The sequence below is a fragment of the Eumetopias jubatus genome, unplaced genomic scaffold, assembly GCF_037043125.1.
Source record: "Eumetopias jubatus isolate StellerSeaLion01/CBP00866 unplaced genomic scaffold, mEumJub1_p1.0 scaffold_6, whole genome shotgun sequence".
NCBI lineage: Eukaryota > Metazoa > Chordata > Mammalia > Carnivora > Otariidae > Eumetopias > Eumetopias jubatus.
Window position 1 is genome coordinate 31,925,899 of NW_028274812.1, and position 18,941 is coordinate 31,944,839.

Consider the following 18,941-nt stretch of genomic DNA (forward strand, 5'->3'; position numbering starts at 1 on the left):
ACTGGCCACTGTGTGGCCATCTGACTGCCCTGAACACTGAACGGATCAGTATCTTCAGGCATGCTTATGACCCAGTTGCAGCTCACTGTCATGGGAAACTGGCTGGGAAGCTCTGCTTTATATAGCAGTCTGATGGCCCATCAGATATGAAACAACATATACAGTAAGTCTTACTTACTTTGGTTTCCAACAAAAATATGTTGTCTATCTTGATATGATTTATTATCACTTTCAAAACAATATCCTTATTATTTACTGTGTCTTCATGCAAACCCAGAGAGACACTGCTCAGATTCCCCTTCAAAAAAAGAATCTGGACCATCTGAGCATCTTACAAAAGATGACATTGATGCATTACCTTGGTGGTATTTACACTGATCTGGCAGGAGGAGCAAGGAGTACCTAGCCTTGGTAATATACATGTTTCCTAGAAGTTTGCAGATGAGCCCTATGAAGAGTCAGGGACCCTCTACTTCATTAAAGCAGTCAGGAATGTCTCATCCCAAGTACAAGACAACTGACTACATCTTGTATCTTCTATGGCAAAGAAGGAAGCACAATACCTGGTAGACCTTTTCGGGATCCAAAAACAATGTATTCCACACTTAGGAATACCGCTCTGATCCATACACTGAGTAACAAAGAAGTCTGCCAGCTTTGTACAGGGCTTGGAATACAGGTCTGGGCTGCAGTGTAATTGCCATGCACTTTAGTGACCTGGTGGTGCTAGAGGTGTTAATAATGGGAAAAAATGCAGTTTAGATTTTATGGAAGGCTTCCGTGGGAGAAATATAATGCAGTCCTCTGGACTTCTGAAGCAAGACCGTGCTATTTACAGTGGAGGATAAAACACCTTTTGAAAGATGGCTCTCTGAGCCCAAATAGTGATTGAACACTTGAAGATGTGATATCAAGCGATCATGTGTCTCTAACTGCCAATGATTATGTAGGTCCTCTTGGTTGGATCTTCAGTCATAAAGTTGGATGGGTCCAGCAAATTCTTTGTGAAATGGAAATGATACACCTGGAACTAAGCCTGAGCGCGGCCAGACAAGCATGAGCCCAGAGCCCACGTTACCCACCACAGTTGCACCAGGACCCCTCCATCACACATTTCAGCAAACTGAAGAGGAGCAAAGGATCTAGCTTGGTTTACAGATAAGCTGTCTCAGTATGTGGGTGCAAACCAAAAATGGACAGCAGTTGCATTACAGATTTGCATTGGCCTTGAATGCGAGTGGAGAGGGACAATCTTCTCAATAGGAAGACTTTTGTTTTGACTAATAGTATTAAATGAGGGACACCAGAAAGTTATTCTACCTGAATAAATCCCTTCTTGAACTTCACTCTTAGCATTTTAATCTTTTTCTAAAGTACTTCTTCCTGTATGTCTCCTAAAGTATCTCATGGGCCTTCATTCACTACCCACTCAAAAGGGAAACTCTGAGAATAGTATGTTTTATTGTGACTGCTGCAATATGAACAATTTTTATTAATTTAGCCAATGGTTATTGCTTAGCAGCTCATATTACTGGTAGGAAAGGACACAGCACAAATAAGTTGATGGTAGCCAGCGATGCAAGGGAGCTCCTAGGAGAGGCTAGAAAGTAGAGACAGGGCAGGTTGGGGACTCAAGTAGATTTTGACGGCCTCATAAATGTAACTAGGATGAGTCATGACAGGGACTGCATCCATTCTCATCTTTGAAATGGTCTACACTGCTTAGCTTAGTACTGACCTTAGAAGCTGATGAAATTTGATCTTTGTCATGAGACACAGTTGAGGGCTTATCTTTACATCTGGGGTGTGTGTGTGTGTGTGTGTGTGTGTGTGTGTGTGTGTTTGAACACAATAAAATATGTCAGCTTCTATGTAATGCCTGGGAAGATAGGTTATGCCTTTTTATTTCTGAAAAATATTGGTGGTTTTCTGGCTGGTTCCCAATGGTAGTAAAGCATTCTTTATTCTTGTGAACAGACTTAGAATTATTCCCCATGAAGGATTTACTTTTGACCTTATGTCATTTTCTGAACCAGCTAAGAACTCTTTCAGCTCTTCCTGAGCTCTGATTTCCAATCATAAAATGATATATTGATTGGGTTTTATCAGCTAATGGCAGGACTGTGAATAATCCATCAATAACAAATTGCAAAGATAGAGTAGGTCGTCATTACAAGCTAGGTCCTCTCAGAGAGCTACCAGTATAACTGGGTATTGCTCTAACAGCATTTCTTCATTTATGACTGATGTCGTAATTGATGCTTAACCTGAACTACAGCATTTGTTCAATGACTTTCTGTGTCTGAACTCTCCATTTTAACTTTTTTTTTTTAATTACACAAAACCCTATACAATGTAGCAGTTATATGTTTAGGATCTACTAAATTAAGAAAAATACATGTAGACAAAAGCTACTAGGAATTCAGTGATGCTTTTACATGTATTTACAAATAACATGTATTTTAAGGAAGAGTACATATATGTGAGAGACTATGTAATCTACAGCCTGGGACATAAGTGCTTTAATTAATTCCTTGCAACAGTTCTGCAGCCTCCCATTGGCTGAAGCAGACAACTTGGGAACCAAAGCTTACCAGGATTAAGAGACGAAGTGGGGCACCTGAGTGGCTCAGTTGTTAAGCGTCTGCCTTCGGCTCAGGTCATGATCCCAGGGTCCTGGGATCGAGCCCCCCATCGAGCCCCCCATCAAGCCCCTCGTCGAGCCCCGCATCGGGCTCCCTGCTCCGCGGGAAGCCTGCTTCTCCCTCTTCCTCTCCCACTCCCCCTGCTTGTGTTCCCTCTCTCGCTGTGTCTCTCACTGTCAGATAAATAAAATCTTAAAAAAAAAAAAAAGACGAAGTTCAGCAACATGTTTCAAGGCCAAGTTTTACTTTGCAGACAGTCTTGCAGAATGAAGCCTGTTTCCATCGCCAGTGTGTCTTGTCCCAAATGTATCCATGGCCCTGCTACAGTTTAGTGTGCAGCCAGCCAAAAAGTTAGGAGTTTACTTGTATAAATAATTGAGAGGTAGATGAGGGGAGCAATGCTATAGTAATAGTCTAGTTAGTTTGGGGGGAAATAAGCTAGCTTTTTTTTTTTATCTTATCAAAAGACTTCCTTTATAAGGGCTACAAGGAGAGTAGAAAAATAAACAAGAAAGAGTAAATCTGAAGTGTATTCTCCACTTACCAATATGGACAAGAGCCTCAAAACATCACTGGACAGTATTTCTGCAATTTTATCTAAAGATTACACTCTACATAGCACAAGGGAACAGAAGTCTAAGGTATATTCTTAAGTCTTCCCAAACGATTTTATTATTTATGAGCATCAGTGTAATTTTACACTTGCAATTGAGAGGACAGATGTTTCTATGAAGACAACATTCCCAGCTCACCATCAAAGGGACACAAGCTTTGCACTCTTCTTAAGAGTGAGTGTGGGGGGGCCTCAATTGTGAGCCTTTGAAAGGGGGTCAAGAGACCTGTTCCCTGGCACTAACATCTCAGTCACAAACAGGTGTTCTGCAACAAGGACCTTCATATTCCTTTCATCCTCTTTTATCCTTAACTTCCTCCTCACCCCCCACAAAATTCTCTGAGCTCCACCTGAAAAATATTAAGGCACAAACGTGAAACAGCTTAATTTTGTATAAAGCATTTCCAAACTGGTTTATTTATAGAAATATGTAACACGTAATGTTTCTGTACCTCTATTTACTTAGTATCTCTTCTTTTCATTTCATAAAACATATTTGTACAGAATGGTCTGTGAAAATCAGCTACCTAAGCAAAGACTTAAAGCTGTGAATCAAAGATTGAGAAAGCAAATCACCCTATTATTAGCTTCTCTCAAATTTTTACTTTATCTTAAAATAGTCAACATATACTTTTAGTTAAAATGAATTAAAATTCATGTGGCTAAGACATAATATCAACTGAAAAAAAGTGAAGCTATACCTAGGGGTATAATGCCAGATTGAGGTATTTGTTCTTTCAAAATAATCCTTGGTTATATTTGGGTCACTCAGCTTTATATTTCCAATGTCAAATACGGTGTTTGGTACAGAGAAAGAAGTCAAAAGTAACAAAATGTTAATTTGAAGTAGATTTTTTAATAAAATTATTTTACTTCAAATTACTAAAAAAGAAGTACAGAAACTGTCTTTTTGTTCACATGCTTATTTTGACTGTAATAAATTATGTTCTTCAAAAGCAAGATGTAGTGTGTAAGCACATCATCATTACACATGTTCTTGGTGAACAGAGCTTCTGTAAAATGGAGAGGATGCATTGACAGGGTTTAGAAAATGCAGGAGTTCCAGAGTTTTTTGCACAATCTCCAATTACTAGGAGGTTTCACATTTCGATTCTCTGTAAAGAATTTTAATCTTGTATTTACTTCTCAAACAAAATGTATTTTTTAAAAAGAGTTTTGTCCCCAAAGAATCTAACTTACAAATCAGGCAGAAACTCTTTTTTCCCCGTCTGTATTTTGGACAACTGAACATTGCTAAGGAACGTGGGAGAAACTACAAAGTTTGCAATTGTTTGAAGAAACAAGTAGAAAATTCAGAGAAGTTATTAGAAATTGCCATAGACATCAGAAAACCAGAGAAGAATACTAAGAATAGTAACTAGGAAGCAGTCAGCAACTTTTGTTTTTGTCTACACTAAATTCTAAAAAAAATGCTGAAATACGTAAAGATAACAAATGCTTTAGAACAACCACTGAATATGATATCCTCCTACTTGCAGATGATTACACTTTCTTCTCTAGATCCAAGTGTTTCATTTTGCATTTGACCTTAATTCTGTTAGTTTTGAAATCCCTGCAGTCACCTTGTCAATCTATATCTGCTTCCTCCGAAAACAAATTAATTGTTGATGAATCCCTCCTTAAGACTTTACCACTTAAGATAAGTTTTATTGCCTCCTGAAACCATGGGTAAAAGAAAGCGTATATCAAGAATTATAAGAAACACACAACACTAAAATCTCATAAACATAAGAAGGAGTTATAAAATTCACGTAAGCATCAATCACAGCATCAATAATATATGGCAGCCAAGAGACAAGGAGTGCCGCCATAGCGATACCCAGTGTTTTTGCAGCTTTTCTCGCTCTCTTTGCTACGTGTTCCCGGTAACTCTCTGAAGAGGACTGACCTTGGCTGGCTGAACTTTCTATCTCCCTAGCCTGATGTCTGGCTACCAAAAAGATCTTACCGTGTATAAACACCATGGCGACAGTGGGTATAAAGAATAGAAGGAAACAAAGTAGAACCCAATTTTGATTCAGTGGCACCTGACAGCCTCCTACACAGGTGAGAGAGCAACTACTAAGTCCTCAATTCCTTCCTCATTGGCCCCAGTGTAAAAGATGGAAAAACTATACGTGACAGAAAAGAACCAAGAGAGAACAATGCAGATGCCTGACACCGAGACAGTAAACTTGGTGGGATAGGTCGGAGGATCAGTAAGAGCAATGTATCTATCAACAGAGATACAGCACAAATGAAATAAAGAAGCAAAACAGAAGGAAGTATTGAAACATGTATGAAATTTACAGTAACTCTGCCCGAAGTACCAGCAGCTCTCCACAGACCTCACTGCGCTGAAGGGCATGACGGCAAGATTTCATTTTTGTGATGGCTGAGTAGTATTCCATTGTAGATATTATAGATATATAGATATATATAGATATATACCTCATCTTCTTTATCCATTCATCTGTCAATGGACATCCAACCTCTTTCCATAGTTAGGCTAATGTGGACATTGCTGTTATAAACATTGGAGTGCAGGTGCCGAGATGCACAATCTTAAAACAGTTTACAGATCTCACCAAACAATAGTTGAATAACTAATGTTTACTTTATTTAACCATGAAAAAGTGTAATCTTACATCTAATCTTAATCTCAATCTTTGAACTAGAGACTGGAGTACTTAGATTGTCATTTATCCCATACCATAGGTCTGACCTTTGTTGAAAGTTCAGAATCCTAGAAAAGCTGTATGCATACACCTAGGTGTAGATACTCCCTAGGTAGTAGATTTCACTAGTCTGTACATTTTAAATGTTTGTGTGGGGGTCAGCGTGTGTGTGTGGTGAATGTGTATACACCCATGGTACTTTCAGGATTTGCTATTCGGTGAATTTGAAATCAAATCATTTTTACTCTTATTTCCCAGCTTCATGTTTTACTTAGGCCCTCACTGGTTTGATGGCATAAATCTATGTCTCATGTTTACTCTTGGGATCCCCCACATGGGTGCATCCATGTGCTCACAGGTCAGTCTACCCAATAAAATCACCATTTAATAAACCCTGTATTTTCTTCTTCTGCCTCAGCTCTCCTGATAAAGTCTACCACATCTCCTATTCTATTCCCAGTCTGGCTTAAAGAATTTCACCACTGCCACCATAGATGGTGCCTGCCTGGAAGTCTCAGTGTCTATGTAAAGGATACTGTCTCCCCAACCTGTCGAACTCCTCACTTCATTGGTGCCCAAGTAATGCTGCTAATTGCACAAAAAAACCTGAGCCCTTCCTCTGATCTTCATACTTGGGCTCCAGAATAGCAGACTTCAGTCTTACAGAAGGTCTTAAAACGTGTCTTTCCCTAGAAGCAAAGACACTTGAGAAGTAATGAGCACTCCTAAGACCCACATCTTGGTGTTTAATACTTTTCACCAGTAAAATGAACTAGAGCTTCTCTAAGAAATGTTTCATCCAAGCAATGGGACAAGAAAAGCAAAGCAAGAAACTGGAATATATTTTTATATCAGAAACTAAGAAATTTTTTTTTTAAATGTTGACATTTTACAAGGACACTGTTGCTAACTTGAACAGATTCCCACTAGCCAAAAACTGGGATGATTTGAGTGCCAAAAATAATGAGAGAGAATAAAATGTTACATAGTGGGGGGGATCCATGAGGCCATACTAATGATAGAAGATAGATAGATGATAGATAGATGATAGATAGATAGATAGATGATAGATGATAGATAGATGATAGATGATAGATGATAGATAGATAGATGATAGATAGATGATAGATAGATAGATAATAGATAGATAGATAGATAGACAGATAGATAATAGACAGATGATAGATGATAGATAGATGGGCAGATAGATAAAGGAGGGCTCTCCCTTACAGTAGAATACCAAGCACAAGTGATGCTATATATGGGGAAAGTGTTAGAGCTGGAACATCATAGTTTTGGAAGCATCACATTAGTATTGATTAAAGCAAGAATTATCAGTTGATGCTAAATCTTACAACAGGAGAGGGGAATTTTGATGAGAGTCAGGGATTTATATGGCATAAAATGCCATCTCCTAGAGATTGCTTATTAGCTGCAAAAGAAAAATATAGTAGCTATCCAGTGGAGAAATCAAGCCTTGACTGCGTATCAAATTAACATCATCTGTGGGTATCAAATTAACATCAATTAACATGGCTACATATGCTTCTGGAGGGATGCCCTGAGTAGCACACAATAAAATGTGTATGGTATTGCAGCCCAGAATGCATAACCAGAATCTAGTGAAGAAATTTCAGACAAACCCAAGCTGAGAAACATTCTATTTTTAAAGGGTGGAAAGGGGGAAGGTTATATTCTTCAAAAACATTTATGTAATAGAAGACTGAAGAACCTTTCCAGAATAAAGGAGACAGAAGGGCAAGACAAGAAAAAGAAATATGCGATCTTTGAATGGAATGTATTACTGGGCCAGTTGACAAAATTGGAATATGAATGGTAGATGGTAAAAGTATTGCATCAGTATTAAATTACTGAAATATTAGGGCTAAAGGGCCGTGATGTGTACAACTTACTCTCAGACGGTTCAGGAAAAAAAAAAAATTACATGCACGCATTGATAAAGTTGGGGAAAGAGAACAAATGTCAAAGCAAATAGAGCAAAAGTTTAATAGGTGAACCCAGGTAAAGAGGACCTAAGTGTGGGTTGTACAACTTTGCACAGCTTTTCTGTGGGTTTAAAATGATTTCCAAATAAAAACTTTTCCTTTTGCAAAAAGCAATTTTGAAAATTTGGACCTTTAGTATCTTCATTTTTATTTTATTTATTTTTTCTTTTTTAAAGATTTTATTTATTTATTTGAGAGAGAGAGAGAGAATGAGCACAGGAGGAAGGGAGAAGGAGAGGGAGAAGCAGACTCCCCGCTGAGCAGGGAGCCCCACTGGGGGCTTGATACCATGGCCCTGGGATCATGACCTGAGCTGAAGGCAGACACTTAACCAACTGAGCGACCCAGGCATCCTTCATACTCGGCTCCTAGTGCAACCAGGCATAAAAGGAGGGTAGGATATTTGCTGCTGCAGCAATCAGCCTTGGCTATGCTGGGCAGTGAGCACCATAGAGGATATGGCTGGAACACTTAAACCAGTGGCAAATGTTAAAGGAATAACTTAGTCCAATAAAGATAGGATTTCTAAAGGCTCCATTTTCTCAGAAATGAAGCGCGGCCACTGAGTAGAGAAACCTAACAAGCTAAGATCCTGGCTGAAGGCAAAGAAAGATGGAATCGGTGGTGGGAAAGAAAGAAAAAACAAATGTCCACCACATCCCCGTGACCAATTGTAGAAAAGGGGACTGTTTCACTTAACCTAATTTACCCAGCTTCTCAGTTTTAAAATGTGTATTGTGTAATTACATTTTTCATTTCTTTTATCTCCCTCTATTTCACTACTTTATATAAGGTGTATTAGTGGTGTTTAACTTTATCATTTAGTCTGTACATTACTGACTATTGAGAGAAGATTGTATGCCATACAGAAATCGTGAACTTGGAGTTGGGAGCAATAATTGGGAGGACTGAGTTGCCACTTGGGGAAGAGGTGAATGTGTGTTGGGTTATATAAGGAATGTTACAGGAAGAGAAAAAGAAGCACTTTGAATTGTAAGTATGAGGGAAAGAGACTGTTGATTGTAGAGGTCATGTATTAATCTGAATGCTCAGCATTCAAATACTCTTCCTATTGTGAAGATACCAAGCAAGGGAAATCAAGACCTGTGTCAAAACCCTCTCCCTACACCACCAGCCGAAGTGTGAACACACGTATCCACTCGGAACTCGGGTGGCCAGAGTCTTCACAGCAGCTGCGGTGGAGTCTGAAGAGTGGTGGTACTGTTGTCCTGGGTTCGGTGTGGCAGAGGTCAGCCGAGAATGAAAGTTCCTATGGTGGAATCTTCCTTTGCTTCCTCTCTGAACCTGGTTCTCCTGCCTCCCTGGAGATGTGGGCATCTACCCTAAACCTTTCTAATGAGCCAAATTTCTGCATGAAACCATTTAGAAATGGATTCAATGTTATGAGTGAAAAAGAATGAGAATTCCAGGGTGATTCCTTGCTTGGGGGCCTACATAACCCAGCGGAGGACACAGTTTGGGTGGGGGGTGGGGCAAGGAGAGGATTTTCAGGTGGAACTTGTTGAAGCTGAGATGCCGATGGACAGTCAAACTGGGAACTGTTCAGCAGACAAATGGATAGATCCATGTAGAAGCAAAGAAAAGAAAGTGTTTTGGAGGATTGTCATACTATTCAATCACTGAGAGAATTAACAGTGCTAAGGGAATGATTATTTATTACAAATCGACTATGTGTCAAGCATCTACTAAGTGTCACTATAACACAATAAAATTCCAAGTCCGTGAATGACTTTACTATTCCATGTTATGGCCTGAATAAAATTTTCCAAGATGCTGGATTTATTTTATGGAGCATCGAACAAATTAGGTATAATAACGGTTCTGAAATTTCCGTTATTAGACTCTTTCTTGTCCAAAATCTTACTGATACAATATTTCCCATTGCATAGTTCAAATAATATAGGGTTTTTTCCCAACAATTTAATTTCCCTTTCTTGACTTATCAGTGTCGAACATATCTTCAGTTGGGATAGTTTCTCTGATTTTAAGAAATCACTTAAATTTTGTTTAAGTGTTTTCTAAACACTATTTTCTTGGTTTTGAGAGAATTTTATTTATGATGTTTTCTAAACACTATTTTCTTGGTTTTGAGAGAACTTTATTTATGATCTAGAAATCATATACTTAATAATATCATATCATATCATATATAATATATTATGCTTGAAAATAAGATCCCCAAAATAATAAGTAAAAGTATGAAGGGGAGGGGACATATTAACTCATTATCTCTTGGCATGTCTTTCTTACTGAACTATTTCAAAGGTAATGTCTCCATTCTGTTTTGACTGTATTTTTATGATTCTGTATTTTTACCCATACTCTGCTGCCTCTTAGTGGTCACTCTGAACAATACTGGGCTGACCAAACAAAAGCTAAGTGGGTAAATGCCCAGAAGGGAAGTGTCTATTTAAAAATGAGCTCCTTCTCCCCACAAAATCAGCCCCCCCAAAAAATAAACCCCACACCAAACACTTTGAAGGCATGTCAGTTAGGTGGCTATCTACTCTCTCCCTTCCAAGCCACCCCTCCATAGAAACAGAAAATTTTTTTTGAACTTCGGTCTTCATTAGAATCACCTCAGGTTCTTAAGAACTCCAGGCTCTACACCCAGAAGTTCTCATCTCTAGCGCTGAAGTAAAACCTGAACTATGCTTTTTTTAACCAAGCATCCTATTCGATTCTGTCATTCTTCTACAGGCTCCTTTTTGAGAAACACTGCTCCAGTGAAGTTAGCACAATTATCAAGGACAGAACTCTAAACTTAGGTCAGAAAATTCGGGTCTGGGACGCCTGGGTGGCTCAGTCAGTTAAGCTTCTGCCTTTGGCTCAGGTCATCATCCCAGGTCCTGGGATCGAGTCCCGTATCCGGTTCCTTGCTCAGCAGGGAGCCTGCTTCTCCCTCTGCCTGCTGCTCCCACTGCTTCTGCTCTCTCTCTCTCTCTCTCTCTCTCTGGCAAATAAATAAATAAGTAATCTTTAAAAAAAAGAAAGAAAGAAAATAGAGGTCTGTTCATTCCACTCATACTTGCTAAGCACCTTCTAGTGCCAGTTATCTATGCTAGGTGCTAAGAATGCAGCTAAAAGCCACAATCCCTAGCCTGAATAAGTTCATAGTCTAGTTTGGGAGAGGCCAAGTAAACAGTGCCCTGAGATAAGAACTGTGGAAAGAGGGAAAGGAGTACTCCGAGAGACGAGGAGGGGGTGGACGGGAGCGCCCTGGGGAGAGCCTGGTTGATGGCATTTACCAGGCGGAGAGTCTGAATTGAGTTGGTAAGGACAAGCGGCACTTCAGTTTCCCATTTCCGTGACCCTGCACACATCTCCAGCCTCTCTGAGCTTCAGTTGATCACTTGCACAAGAAAAGGACAGGTTATATGCCTGTGGATTTGTAACTGCGTGGCTGTTTCTGGTGCTTTTCACTTTTTATTGACAGCGGGCTTAACAGTTTACAGTGTTTGCTTTGTTTGTGATAGGTAAGATAAAGGACCCCAAGATGCCCTTCACTAACTCCCCACAGATCCCCCCAATGTTTTATGGTCCCATTTATACATAGGATCCTGACGCCTTATGAAGAGCAGCTTGCTCTTCTTCTGACGAACACAGCTAAGATCCTCCCTGCTCACTGAATTTCCTTCATAACTTCACAATAATCTGCTGAACAGAAAGCTGTGATGTGTTTTTTTTAGCCTTGTCATCGATCACGGAACCTCAGTGAAACCCAAGAAACATTCCAACGGAACACAGGACGAGACAGGGTGAGATGAGAGGAAATGGGACGAGCAGAGGTAGAGTGAAGGGGTAAGGATAAGAAAACAAAGCAAAGGATGGTCATTCTCCCTCCTTCACAGCCCAGCACTGCAACCATCGCCTCTCGAGGTCCCTCCTAAAGCATGGTGTTTTTTCTTGCCCACAACTCCGGCAAGAATGGGAACTAACACTCACTAAGCACGAACCCTGTGTGAGGCACTCTCATAAAAGCAGCTTTATGTTGTTCGCTTATTTAATCAGTACAGCTCTAGGAGGTAATATTATCATTTCTACCTGACATGGAAAAACTGAGATAGAGGCTTTGAGTAACTTCCCCGAATCCACAGAGTGGTAGTGGCAGAACTAGGATTTGAAGGAAGATGTGTCTTTGATTTCTATCCTTTCTGTACGCTATCTGAAGTCAAAGCCTTCTCAGTGCCCTTTTATCAGAGAGAGGGAACACAAGCAGGAGAAGCAGTAGGCAGAGGAGAGAGAGAAGCAGCTCCCCCCCTGAGCAGGAAGCCCAATGCGGGGCTCGATCCCAGGACCCTGGGACCATGACCTGAACTGAAGGCAAACACTTAATCATCTGAGCCACCCAGGCGTCCCACATTTACACTTTTTTAAAGTAATCTTCAATAATCGTTCATTCTGATCCTTAACGCCATATTTTTTTTTAATTGAGATACAACTGACATTAAGTTGGTATTAATTCTAGGCATACAACATAACGGTGATGAGAACCTTTAACACGTGCTCTCTTAGCAACTTTCAAATATACAATACAGCACTATTAACTAGTCACCAGGCTTCCCTGGACTTATTTATTTTATACCTAGAAGTGTGTAACTTTTGACCCCCTTCACCCATTTTGCCCACCTCCTACCCCCTGCCCCTAGCAACCATCAATCTGTTCTCTGTATCTATGAGTTTATTTTTAATTCTACATATAAGCGACATTGTACAGTTTTTGCCTTTCTCTATATGATTTATTTCATTTAGCATACTGCCCTCAAGTTCCATCCACGTTGCAGATGGCAGAATTTCCTTCTTTTTATGGTAAAATAATATTCCATTGTATATATACCACAATTTTTTATGCATTCATCTATCAGCGAACACTTAGGTCCTTTCCATGTCTTGGCTATTGTAAATAATGCTGCAGTGAACACATGGGTGCAGATATCTTTTCAAGCTAGCAATTTTGTTTCCGTCAGATTAATATCCACAAGTAGAATCACTGGATGACATAGCGATTTTGTTTAACTTTTTGAGGAACGTCCATACTATTTTCCATAGTAGCTGCCCAATTTACATTCCCACCAACAGTGCATGAAGGTTAACTTTCTCCATATCCTCACCAATGCTTATTTCTTGATTTTTGATAATAGCCATTCTAACAGGAGCGAGGTGATATATTGTTGTGGTTTTGATTTGCATTTCCCTGATGATTAGCGATATTCAGCGCTTCGTGAACCTGCATCTTTGTCTTCCTTGGGAAAATGTATATTCAGGTCCTCTGCACATTTTTAAATTGGATTATCTTTTTGTTGTTGTCGTAGGAGTTCTTTGTATATTTTGACAACAACCCCTTGTCAGATATATGATTTGCAAATATTTTCTTCCATTCCATAGGTTGCCTTTTCGTTTTATTGATGGTATCATTTGCTATCCAGAAGTTTTTTAGTTTGCTGTGGTCCCACTTGTTTATTTTTACTTTTGTTGTTTTTGGCATCAAATCCAAAAAGTCATTGCCAAGACTGGTGCCAAGGAGCTTACTCCTTATGTTTTCTTCTAGAAGTTTTATGGTTTGGTTGGGGTTTATGGTTTGGGGTCTTATGTTCAATCTTTTGCATGTGGTTGCTCAGTTTACCCAACACAATGTATTGAAGAAGCTATTTTTTCCCTATTGTATATTCTTGGCTCCTCTGTCATCAATTAGTTGATCATATATGCACGGGTTTATTTCTGGGCTCTGTATTCTGTTCCATTGGTCTAGGTGTACCATACTGTTTTGATTATTATAGTTTTGTAATACACTTTGATATTTAAACTTTTAAAGACTGTATTCTAGAGTAATCTCACTACAAACCTGAATTTATGGAAATCATTCTTTCTTCAACTCCAAAGACCAAAGAGTTGTTACCCCAGGATCAAATATAACCCCAAGCTATGGTATCCCCACCCTACCCTACCCTATTCCCTGACTATCCACATACTTTATTTTTAAATAGGAGATGGTTTTATTTTTTCCCATAGATTGTGTTAAAATAAAAAATTGAATGGTTTAGAAGTATGTAAGCAAAAAGTTAAAAACTTAAAGTCTGCCTATGTGTATTTTTCCAGATATTATTATTTCTCTCTCTCCCTGCCTCTGTCTCTATATTTTTCAAAACTGGTATCATAAAAAGTATTTCATTTTGTAACTAGATTTTCATACATGGCAAATGTCTTGGATATCAGTAGTATAAATCTGGTAATACTAACTATACAGATACATTTATATTACAATATGGGCTCTGCATGCTATCATGTATTAATTTTCCCAATAAGTCATTTAATTTTCCCAATAAGCCTACAAGGTAGATACATCCGTATCTACCTATCACCTATCCCCCAGGTGAGAAACCTGGGGCACAGAGACTGACCTGCCCAAGATTACACATCTGTAAGTGCTGGCGCTGAGGTTTGAATCCCGGCAGCCTGATTCCAGAGAGCAGACTCTTAATCACCACACTACATTCTGCCTCTTCATTATCTTTGTTTAAGCCACATTGTTATGTGTGTGCAAATATCCTTCACAAATCCCATTGACAGGTATTTATGTCGTTCCTGAATGTTTGATACCTTAAGTAATATTGTAATATATGTCATTTCATTATAGTTATCCAAGCGTGTCCTCAGTGTAGATCTCTAAAGGTGGGGTTGATGGGCTGAAGAATTAGTACATTGCTTTTAAACATTTGCAGAAAGGCTGTGTCCATCTGTAGAGCCATCACTTTGTAAGAGTGTCCATTCCCCCATATCCTACACCTGTCAGCACTGTGTATCATCATTCTTTCTCATATTGCCAGTCTGTTCAGTCTAACAATGCTGGACTTGACCTGGGCTCTGTGGCCTTGAAAAACAGTGATGCCTAAGGTCCTTACACCTTTTGCGTTCTGGGAAATGACTTATTGCAAAACCACCTTTCCTCATATGACACAGATAAGGCTCACAGATCCCTGTTTACCTAAGATAAGGCCAGAAAAAAAAATGTCAAATTCCCTTTCTTTGCCTCATACATGATTAGCTGAAGTACTGGTCTCTACAGATCAATTGGAACAAAATGTTTCTTAACGAAACTTTGCTTAAGACTCTCTCCTTCCCCAGGTGTCTGAACTTTGGTCCACCCTCAGCCTGAGCCAGCGCACAGCGAGCCCCTCCTTAACAGCCTCTCTGGAGAAGAGACTGGCTTCAGGGTAAAACATTTTCTGATCTTGTCATTCCCGATCTGTCTTGTCATTCTGATCTTTTTTTTTTTAAGATTTTTTTTATTTATTTATTCATGAGAGACAGACAGAGAGAGAGAGAGAGAGAGAGAGGCAGAGGGAGAAGCAGGCTCCCAAGGAGCAGGGAGCCTGATGCGGGACTCGATCCCAGGACTCTGGGATCATGATCTGAGCTGAAGGCAGATGCTTAACCATCTGAGCCACCCAGGCGCCCTTGTCATTCTGATCTTGTCCAGACCAAATATCCACACCCAATTCTTTCTAGTCTAGCTGACTCCTGTCTATAAAAGAAAATCCTATAGCCTAACTCCTGAGACATTTGCAGATCTTATGGTTAGAGGTTTTTCCCCATCACAAGAGTCTCTTTCCCTCATCACAGTAACTTTTAAGTTAAGGGTCTCCTTCCTAAATCCAGATTTGTTTTTTATTCAGCAGGTTGAAACAATGACAACAAAACAGCTTGTTTTATTTCACTTTTCTTTATGTAATTTTGTCTGCTTTTCAAGTGTGATTATTGGCTATTTATTTTGATGGCTTCTCATACAGTTTATAAATCTCCGCAGATTTATTCAGTCCCAGGTGACTGTCGCCATTTGTCCCCAGGAGATCCAGCCACTGGAGACAGTTCCACACTGCTGGGTCTCTCTGCATGCTTACCATGAGTATGGGTTTCTGCAATGCCTTCTTTATGTGCCCTCAGTGAGCTACAGCAGCACAGGTACACAGCTCCAAGCCAGTCCAATCCACGGAGCCCAAGGCTTGCTTTTCACTTTCTCCTTGAAATAATGTACAGTTCTAAGTTTTGGATCTGACTTTTTAGACCTGAGTAACACAACCTGAAAGTGTAGGGGGACTTAATGCCCCATGGGGTGAACTTTGATCCATGAGAAGCAAGAGGAGGAAGGGAAGCAAAAGTACATATCCCTCCCTTCGCCCTCTTCCCTTGCACTGCTCCAGATTTTGTGCCAAGGCACAGCAGTTATCTGGAAGGTCTATCTGGACGGCCAATCTGGAAGATGTCCCAAGTCACTGGTCCCAACTAACTAAGCCATGCGGCACTTGGGTGGCACAGTTGGTTGAGCATCCAACTCTTGGTTTCAGCTCAGGTTGTGATCTCAGGGTCGCGAGATTGAGCCCTGCATCAAGCCCTGCATCAGGCCCCAGATGGGGGTATGCACTCAGCGGGGATTCCGCTTAAGATTCTCTCTCTCCCTTCCCTCTGCCCCTCCCACTCATATTCTCTCTCTCTCTCCCTCAAATAAATAAATAAATCCATATATATATGGATTTATTTATTATATATTATATAAATATAGATATAGATATAGATATAGATATAGATATAGATCTGACTAAGCCCTGCTTTCTTGGTGATATGCTGCTTTGTATTTGCTCTCCCTCTTTTCCTGCCTTGCTTCCCCTTTCACCTTGTACTTGCTGCCCTGGGATTACCGTAAAGCTTTACTGTGGGGAATTCGGGGAGTAGGAAAAATGTTGTTCAAAGGGACAAACTTACAACTGGTAGATAACTAAGCCCTGGAGAGCTAATGCACAGTATATTGATTATAGATAACAATACTGTATTATAAGCATCAAACTTGCTATTAAGAAATGATCAAAGGAGACAATTTAAGTGATATAAACACCCTCTATTTATCACTTTATGAAGTGAACAGTATCCTTTCAGAGAACTATAAAATGGGGTAAAAGGCAGAAAACTTTGATAAGAAGAAGAGTAAAGAACAATGAAAAGAAAAACAGAAAATATCTGATTGGCTGGGGCCACTGAGTCAGCCTTGTTTGGGGTGAGGAGGCTCAGAGTTGTATTGGTTTTCGGGGGATTGGCTGACTAGAAATACTGCTTTCTTGGTCAAGCAAAGCCTATACAAGGACAGGAAATTTAATGTAAGTTTTGATTTGCTGACATGGCATCCTGGGTAAGAGTGGCTTACTGTTGGGCTTAGAAATTTATTTCAACATTGTTAAGACACAAGATCTTAATTACTGCCACCACAAAAAAGAAATGGGAATTATGTGACATAATCCAGATGTTAGCTAACAATACAATGGCAATCATATTACAATATATAAATGTATCAAATTAACACGTTATACATCTTAAACTTACACACTGTTACATTTCAAGAATATTTCAATTAAAAAAGCTTTAGTATGTAAAATTTTGCCTTAGGCTCTATTTTTTAGGAAATGTGAGCTAAGGGCGCCTGGGTGGCTCAGATGGTTAAGCGTTTGCCTTCGGCTCATGATCCCGGGGTCCTGGGATCGAGTCCCGCATTGGGCTCTCTGCTCCGCGGGTCCCTGCTTCTCCCTCTGCTTCTCTCTCTCTCTCTCTCTCTCTCATGAATAAATAAATAAAAAAAATCTTTTAAAAAAAAGGAAATGTGAGCTAAGATACTTCTGCAAATTGTCTATTCTGAACTTTCGGTCATTTTTCTAGTGTGGTGTGTTAGGCTGCTTCCTAAGCACAGAAACTGAAGTGGGGAACAAGACAGGTTGGGAAGAATGCTCAAAGGAGAGGGGAGTTAGGAAAGTCAGGTGAGCAAGGGGAAAACTAGGAATGTGGTCTTCAGTGGGGACTAGCTTCAGTCCCGTCCTAGGGGGAAGATCAGGAGCACAAGCAGCACCAAAGAATCAGTTCCACCCCAAGCCCAGGAGTTGGTGTCAATCAGTCTTTGCCAGAGTCTGTGGGTCAGGGAACATTGCCTCCTGAGTGGCGCAGCTCTCCCTCCGGCCAAAGGCAATTCTGGGGAGAAGGCAGTTGTGATTTGTTCTTTCTTTTATGTATACTTAAATATAATAGTTATTATTTGGAGGTTATTTTTGCGCAAGTTTACTCTTTTTTTTAATTTTTTTTATTATGTTATGTTAGTCACCATACAATACATCATTAGTTTGTGATGTAGTGATCCATGATTCATTGTTTTCGTATAACACCCAGTGCTCCATGCAGTACGTGCCCTCCTTAATACCCATCACCGGGCTAAACCATCCCCCCACCCCCCTCCCCTCTAGAACCCTCGGTTTGTTTCTCAGAGTCCATAGTCTCTCATGGTTCGTCTCTCCCTCTGATGTCCCCCCCTTCATTTTTCCCTTCCTTCTCCTGATGTCCTCCATGCTGTTCCTTATGTTCCACAAATAAGTGAAACCATACGATAATTGACTTTCTCTGCTTGACTTATTTCACTGAGCATCATCTCCTCCAGTTCCATCCATGTTGATGTAAAAGTTGGGTATTCATCCTTTCTGATGCCTGAGTAATATTCCATTGTATATATGAACCACATCTTCTTTATCCATTCGTCTGTTGAAGGGCATCTTGGCTCTTCCCAGAGTTTGGCTATTGCGGACATTGCTGCTATAAACATTGGGGCGCATATGGTCCTTCTTTTCACTACATCTGTGTCTTCGGGGTAAATACTGAGTAGTGCAATTGCTGGGTCATAGGGTAGCTCTATTTTTAATTTTTTGAGGCACCTCCACACTGTTTTCCAAAGTGACTGTACCAACTTGCACTCCCACCAACAGTTGTGATTTGTTCTTAGCGATACACTAAACGCGGTTTGGTTACCATGGCATGTGAAGGGATTTGGCCGGGGTATCCATAGCCTCTACTACACGAGATTTGTCTTTCTTACAGATGATAACAGTGTAAACCATTTGTATTAAACCTGCAAATACGTTCTCTTCACTCGTCATTCTCTTTCACTTTATGATTT

General features: G+C 39.9%; 1 protein-coding gene across 1 annotated transcript; it reads right to left on the reverse strand.

Moving 5' to 3' along the window:
• Positions 1–4,845: 4,845 nt before the first annotated feature.
• Positions 4,846–5,626, reverse strand: LOC114225665 (trace amine-associated receptor 9-like). The gene is given in 3 exon segments (XM_028125392.1): positions 4,846–4,970; positions 4,973–5,330; positions 5,333–5,626. Coding segments are annotated over 3 exon segments (777 nt in total).
• Between the last annotated feature and the right edge of the window lie 13,315 nt (positions 5,627–18,941).